Genomic DNA, 7,290 nt, shown 5'->3' with positions numbered 1-7,290 from the left:
GTGGGTGTATGCGTGATGCAGCTGTGGTGTGTGTGTGGGTGGGTGGGTCTGATGCAGCTGTGGTGGGTGGTGCCAGGCATGCCGCCAGCCTGCCAGCCTGCCAGCCGACCCTGTCCCGCCTCGGCCCCCGTGGGCGTCTGGCAGCCCTTGGACTGGACAGGTTGTTTTGTGTGTGTGGCTTCGGTCCCTCCTTGGGTTTCCTGAACACCCACACCCGCGCGCATGCCTCACCCTCTGCTGCCTGGCGCGTGTTGTGCCGCAGAAAATGGGGGAGGCGAACGCGGTGCGGGGGCTGGATGAGTTCGGCGGCAACGACCCGCGCGGCATGCGCAGCGTCACCGCCTACCTCATCGGGTGCATGAAGAAGTACCAGGAGGTGCGGTACAGCATGGTACTGCGCTGGTACGGCTGAGGTGGAACGGGTTGTTTTGGGGTGCATTTTGGAGGCAGGGTGCCTGGTTTGGATGGCAGCGGGGGCTGGCGAGAAGCTGGGCATGGGTGGGAGCTCCAGGCAGGCAGCTGAGGGGCCCTGCCTGCCTGATCTGGGCTGCAGGATGGGCGGCGCGGCCCGCCGGCTGGCGGCGGCGGCGGCTGGGGCGGCCCCCCAGCGGGCGGCTACGGCGGCGGCGGCGGGCCCGGCCCCGACAGGGCTCGCGACCAGCACCGCCACACCGGCGGCCGCTTCGACGGGCCGCCCGGCGGCGGCCGCAGCGGCGGGCGGGGTCCGTACGACGGCGGTCGTGGCGGTCGTGGCGGCTACGACGGCGGGCGGGGGCGGGGCGGGCGGGGGCCGTACGGCGGGCGCGGCGTGCGGGGGCCGCCCTTGGACCGCCAGTCGGGGCCCCGCAGCAGCCCCACCTATGAATGAGCCTCGGCTGCGGCTGGGCACCCCTCACGGCACCCCTCACGGCGCCACCGACGCCCCATAGCTGCCTGCCGGGCCCTTGGGGAGCTCTGTTCTGTCTGCTTGTTTTTGGTCCTGTGCTGCCGCGGCCATCCTGCTTGCCTACCGACCGGCGGCTGTGCCTAATGGGGCGGCGTGTGTGCCGCCCTGCCCTGCGCAGCCGGGCGCGAGGTTGCGGCGCTCGCGCGTGTGCAGGGTCTGAACCCTTTGTCTGAGCCTCCCACCTCCCCTTGCACAATGAAAGAGCAACCCCGCTGTGTAACCTCCTTGCTCCACACCAACAGCGCCGAGAAAGCGTCAGCGGGCCAGCTGTTACGGGCGCGGCCCTGGGAAATGGGAGGCATGGAGGGGCGGCACGGTTCGCGTGCGGCTGGGATGAGCGGGGACAGCATGCACGCATGGTAAGCAACCGCGTGCTGACCACCCCCGCCAAGCCGACCACAGCGCTCTCGGCCGCCCCTGTCAGCTGTCTACCTCAATCCCATCCGTCTCCCCGGCCTCCATCGCCACGCTGCCGCCCGCCGCCTCCGACGGCAAGCTCATGCTGCGCCCTCCGCCCCCCAGCAGGCTGCTGCTGTCGCCGCTGCCCATCTTGTCGCCCACCCCGCCGCCGCCGCCTGCTCCTCCTCCTGCCGCTGCCGCCGCTGCCGCTGCTGCTGCTGCAGCTGCTGCTGCCGCTGCTTCGCTGGCCGCGGCCGCCGCTTGCAGCTGCTGCAGGGTGATGGGCTGGGTGCGGGCCAGGTGCTGGAACAGGATCTTGCTGATGCTGTCAGCGCGGCCGCGGCGCTGGTTGGCGGGGCCGGTGAAGTGCAGGTCTGCCCCCACCTGAAAGGGTTTAGGGTTTAGGACAGGGCAGGTTGGCATAGCAGCGGAGGTGCCGGGGTGGCAGGTGGCCCGACAGGTGTGGGCTGGGCGTGTGCATGTACGTTGAGTGCTGCGTGTGGTGTGGTGGGGGGACCCACCAAGCGGCAGGCCAGGCGCTGAGCTGGCAGCATGGCTGCAGCGTTCCAGGCAGGGCCCTCCTCACCGGCTGCCCATCCTGGAACGCGATGCCGCCGGGCCCGATCCCAAACTTCATCAGCTTGCCGGGCCGCAGGCGGTCGCTGCGGCAAGGAGCGGCAGGAGTGCGGCGCAGGGACAGTCACATAGGCAGCATGCACACACATGCACATGCATACGCGGCCCCACTACTTGATCACAACAGTGCCGCAGCCCTCGCCGCATGCATCCAGCCGGCAGCCCCAAGGCGCATGCCGCCTGCGCCACGGCAGCACAACGTCGCAGCACGGCGCAGCACGGCGCAGCACTGGCGCCGCCCGGCGCGGCCCGGGCCCTCCTCACCCCAGCTGCTGCACGAAGCTCTCCGGCATGCGGCCCAGCACCACGGGTGTGTCGTCGTGGGTGGCCACCGTGCGGTCCATGCGGAACTCCAGCACCACCTGCTGCTGCGCCAGCGGCACGCCTGCAGACGAAGGTTACAAAGTTACAAAGACTACCAAGTTAACGTTCTTCTTGAAAAAAGGCATCTGACCCCCCCCCCCCCCACGGCGGCCGGCAGCCCGGCGGCACCAAGGGTGGGCGGCAGCCCAGGGCCTCCCCGTTTCCAGCCGCACGCACGGGCAAGCAAGCGGGGCGCCCCGGATACCCCACCAAACAACCCCACCCACCTGCCGCATCGGTGTCAATGAAGTATCGGCTGCTGACGGCGTCCTTCCACAGCAGTGCCAGCGGCGTACCGCCCGGGCTGTACTGCGCCTCCTTGTGCAGCAGCAGCAGCCCGTCCCGGCAGAAGCTGCGTGGAAGGTGGGGCGGGGCGGCGGCGATGTGCTGGCAGTTGGCGGCGGTGGGTGCGTTGGGTGTGGGTGGTTTGAAGGGCAGGCTCAGAAAGGCAGGACAAGGCCGGCGTGGGATGCAGACAGATCATGCCCACACAAGGCAGGGCCACCGCTGGCCTGCACACCCCAGCCGCCTGCGCCCGGCTCACCTCACGGGCTGGCTGTGCGCCATCTGCAGCCCGCCGGGCGTGCACCGGTAGGCCGGCAGCGGCAGGAAGCGCCGCGTCTGCTGCTGCTGCTGCTGCTGCTGCTGCTGCTGCTGCGTGGCGAGGCTGACGGGGTGCGCTGCCGTGGCGCCGCTCTCCTCAAGCTTGCTCTGCACCCAGAACAGGCGGAACTCTGCCGAGCAGCAGTACAGGCTGTACCCCTTCCAGCACATCAGGTCTGCAGGCAGCGCAGCGCAGCCAGCCTGGTTGGGTTGGTTGGTTTGGTTGGTTTGGTTGGTTGGTTGGCTCGGCCGAGGGGGCCAACAGGAGCCCCGAGCAGCAGAGGCACAGCGCCGCGGCAGGCGGGGCTGGCTGTCCCGGCAGCAGGCCAGCCGCCGCGGCCTGCATCGAAAGAAACAAGCCAGCCGCAAGCGCGACAGCCGCCAGCTGGACACTATGTACCTAACACATAATAGGTCTGGTTTGGCGCGTGGTACACGCAATCAAGGATGCTGAAGCTGTCCTCGCCGCTGCGCTGCCCGGGGCCGCCCCCTGGCAGCAGCGAGGCAAAGCGCTCCAGCAGCGCGCCGTTGCGGAGGCGGGCGGAAGTGGCGCCCCGCGCCGCGATCACCAGGCAGCGCTGCCCCTCGGGCCGTGGTAGCGCATACCTGCACGCGTGGGCGGTAGTAGAGATGGGTTAGTGATGAGGTGATAGAGGCAGGGGAGCGGTTGCTGCCGATGCGGCAGGCCCGAGTGCAATCGCGGCGCTTTGCCAGCAGGGCCACAGGCAGCAAACCACGCAGCAAACCGGCTCACCAGTCGGTTGCTAGGTCAGGCGGGACGTCCACGAGCCACTCGGGCTGCATCAGCTGGGCGGCATAGTGCTGCCGCAGGCGGGCGCCGCCGCCAGGCGACCGCCCGCCGCCGCCGCCGCTGGCCCGCCGGCTGCTGCCGCTCTGCATGTCGACCTCTGGGGAGGCGGCGGCGGCGCTGGTGTCTTCCAGCACCTCGTCATCTCGAAGCTGCAGGCAGGCCAGGCAGGCTTCGCAGCAACGGCTGCTCAGCAGAGTGGCAAGGTGGTGGCGGCTGGCGGCGGTCAAGAGCGGCGGCTTCCCAGCACCGCCCGCCAGCCTCCCGTTCACCTGCTGCTCGCCATCCTGGCTATCCTCCGCGTCTGCCGTGCCCAGCGCCAGCTTCCTGGCCCTGTCTGTGGCCTGCTTGCGGGCTGTCTTCTGCTTTTCCAGCGCCGCCGCCCGCCGGCGCTCATGGTACGATCCCTTGAGCTGCTTCACGCTGCGCTCCATTGCTGGCAAAGCTCAGGGCGGGCGATCAGCATGACATGGCAGGCAAAACGGGGCTGGCTAGCTGCGCAGGGGATCGTGTTACCAAGAATAGAATAGCAGGGGCGGTTTGGAGACATGCCCGGCCTTCTTGTTCATCGGTGGCCTCCCGCCAGCTGTGCCTGCTGTGCTTCGAGCCTGTCGGCGAGCCTGTGACCCTTCCGGCGGCGCAGCGGGCACAGAAAGCGCATACAAAAGTCCCACGGGGGATCCCCCATGCCCCCTCCCCATCCTCGAGGACTGGCACATGTGAGACATGCCACCTTCCCGCTGGGGCGCCGCAGTGCGGGGCACAGCCCTGCTGATCCTGCTGGGCAAGCGCATTCGGGCTCGCGACCTCGGGACAGCACCGATCACGTGAGCCTCTTGCCACTGGCAGCGAGCGGCACGCCGGCCACCCGCCACCCCCACGACGTGTTGGCCCAAACCCCTTGCCATCATTTCATGCAGGCCCGAGCGGCCTGCAGGAAGCGCCCCTCCCAGCACCTCCCTTAGGCAGATCTGTCACTACGCACGGCTGCCTCCTGTGGAGCAGCTCGCCTGCCAGCGCAAGCAGCTGCCGTAGCCCACCCCATGCGATGCCCTGATCCCTTGTCCCAGCTGGTGGTAACTACCTCCAAACGCCAGCTTTACAGGAGAACGTTGGGTTTCATTAGGAGGAAGAGAAGGCAGCATACTGGGGTAGTGTAGTGTACAGCATGCCTGCCCGCCTGGGGGCGGCGCAGGAATGAAACGAGGGGCAGCAAAAACGCTGAGGCCGCGGGCATGGGCCGGGCGGCGCGGCAGACCGAGGTAAAGTACAGGGCAGGGGCAGGAGGAGGTGCATGGGCACCCCACGCCAGCCAGCCAGCCGCTGCCTGCCAGCCAGGCCACCGATGCCTGAGAGCCAGAGGCCTCAGGGCCGCTCGATCCAACCGATTCAATAAACCGACTCATGCAACCACGGCCAGCGCGTGGTGGGTGCCCAGCGACACATGCTGCACCTGGTGCAGGCCCGGCACGCGGCGCGGCTCGGCGCCGCCCAGCCCCTCCCACCCGCTCCACTGCGTGGCCGCCACGTCAGCGGTACCGCTGTATGCCCAGTGGCCCAGAACCTCCTCCTCTGCAGGCGCACGGGCGCAGGCAGGCGGGCGGGTGAGAGCAGGGCAGGGCACGCGGGCTGGCGGCCGGGCAAGCATGCGCCTCCCAAGGCTGCCGCGCTCCTGCCAAAGCTTCCTGCATGCGTCACTCTCCCAGCCCTCCCCCCAGCGCTCCTCCATCTCCCCTGCCCTCCCCCCAGCCCTCCTCATGCCCCCACCTGACTTCTTAAGGAGCGCGGCAGATGCATCCTCTGTCAGCAGCGTGCCCCACAGGTAGAGCTCCCCCGCGCCTGTGACGGCGGCGGTGGAGAAGGCGCCCGCCGCCAGGCTGGCCACGCCGTCGTCGGGCCGGTGCATGACCCGGCGCGGGCGCAGCCACAGCGGGTCTGGCGCGCCGGCGCCGGTGGCGGGGGTGTGGCGGCCGATGGTCCACACGCTGGCGCCGTCGGTCATGGCGATGTGGGAGAAGCCGGCCGCCACGTCACGCATCGCTGGCAGGTCCACCACCTCTGCCACCAGCAGGCCCGCCTGCCGCCGCAGCCGCAAGTTGGGGACTTCCTCCTGCTCCACCGCAGCCGCCGGCTGCTGCTGCTGCTGCAGCTGCGGCTGTGGCTGCGGCTGCGGTGGAGCTGCCGGCCCCGGCCGCGCGGTGGGGCGCCGCCGCCGGCCATTCTGCCGCTGCGGCAGCGCGGCGGCTGCGGCTGCGGTTGCCGCGGCCGCGGCCGCGGCCGCGCTCGCCGCCGACTCTCCGCTGCCGGGCGCGCCCCACAGCACCACGCGCCCCGAGCGGGTCAGGGCCACGCAAAAGGCGCCGCCGGCTGCCACCTTGACCACGCCGCCGTTGTCGCGGATCACTTGAGCAAGAACGCCGTCCACCGGGCGCGGCCCCGACGACAGGCCGGCGCCGCCGGCCGCCGCCCCGGCGCCGCCCTGGCCGCCGCCAAACGTCCACACCTCGCCGCCGGCCGTCACGGCGGCGCTCATCAGCCGGCCCGCGGAGAGCTGCGGGGAGGCGGGAGGGAGGCGGGACGGAGGCGGGTGAGTGTGGTGCTGTGTGTGGTGAGTGTGGTGAGCGTGGTGCTGGCCGCCGCAGGCAGCGCGGCAGGCCCGTGGCGCCTCTACCCAGCGCAGCAGGGCTGCAGCGCGCCCGGCGGCGCGGCACAGGCGCGGGGCAGGCGGCACGCCCGCGCGGCGGTACATGCAGTATCGTACACGGTACCAGGCAGTACCGCACCTGCACGATGCGCTCCGCATCCAGCCCCGCCAGCTCGGGCAGCAGCGGGGAGAAGATGCCCTGGCGGGCGCGGCCCAGGCGCACCGGCGACGCGATCTGGCCAGGCATGAGGCCCGGGATGGCAATGTCTGCAGGCACGGGCGAGGCTGCTGCGTGAGGTTGCTGCGTGGGTGTGTGCGCGGCGCAGGGAGGCCGGGGAGCGGCCAGGACGGCCAGCAGAGAGCGCGATGGCGCCAGTGGCGGCGGCAGGAGCGGCAGAAACGCGTGGCTGGATGGCCGGCCGGCCGGCAGGCTGCGAAGCAGGCAGGCAGGCCGGCAGCGGCCCACAACCAACACTGCTGCCCCGCACCGCCCCGGCCCCGCACCCGATCCCTTGGCCGCCTCAAAGCGCTGCCAGGCGCTGCGCTGCTGGATGAGGCTGCGCATCTCGGCGTCATACCTGCAGCCAGGGGGCGCAGGAGGCACGGGCATGTGTGTGTGTGTGGGCATGGTGTGTGTGTGCGCGTGTGTGCGCGTGCCGGCACGCCATGCAGCCCGACATGCGGCCATGCAGGGCGCGGCACGAGGCAGGAACACAGGGCCGCCCCTGAAGAAAGGCGGCCTGGCGGCGGCGGCGGCGGCGGCGGCGGCGGCGGCGGGCGAGCGCGCACATGGCGGCGGCCGCCTCCAGCTCAGCGGAGCGCTCGCGGTGCTCCACAAAGGGCTTGAGGTAGGTGTTCTGCCAGGCGTTCTGGGTGAACCACTCCACGCTG

The 7,290-nt window shown here is 70.9% G+C and overlaps 2 protein-coding genes across 2 annotated transcripts in view; both read right to left on the bottom strand.

The window, feature by feature from the left end:
• Positions 1-1,366: 1,366 nt before the first annotated feature.
• On the bottom strand, positions 1,367-3,552 carry CHLNCDRAFT_28334 (hypothetical protein; the record flags this gene model as incomplete). The annotated part of the gene is made up of 7 exons (XM_005843194.1): positions 1,367-1,729; positions 1,932-2,007; positions 2,246-2,366; positions 2,572-2,696; positions 2,889-2,980; positions 3,017-3,123; positions 3,348-3,552. Coding segments are annotated over 7 exons (1,089 nt in total), but the record flags the coding sequence as incomplete, so codon positions are not given.
• A 1,605-nt stretch (positions 3,553-5,157) lies between these two features.
• Positions 5,158-7,290, bottom strand: part of CHLNCDRAFT_141375 (hypothetical protein) — a gene marked incomplete at both ends in the record, with an annotated part of 3,087 nt that continues 954 nt past the window's right edge. The window contains 5 exons of the mRNA XM_005843193.1: positions 5,158-5,327; positions 5,523-6,306; positions 6,539-6,666; positions 6,904-6,977; positions 7,189-7,256. Of these exons, the coding sequence (XP_005843255.1) occupies positions 5,158-5,327; positions 5,523-6,306; positions 6,539-6,666; positions 6,904-6,977; positions 7,189-7,256 (1,224 nt within the window). The remainder of the gene's footprint in view (positions 5,328-5,522; positions 6,307-6,538; positions 6,667-6,903; positions 6,978-7,188; positions 7,257-7,290) is intronic.

This window comes from Chlorella variabilis, assembly GCF_000147415.1.
Source record: "Chlorella variabilis unplaced genomic scaffold CHLNCscaffold_33, whole genome shotgun sequence".
NCBI classification, from domain to species: domain Eukaryota; kingdom Viridiplantae; phylum Chlorophyta; class Trebouxiophyceae; order Chlorellales; family Chlorellaceae; genus Chlorella; species Chlorella variabilis.
Note: the sequence above shows the minus strand (reverse complement) of the source record. Positions and strands in the feature narration are given on the sequence as shown.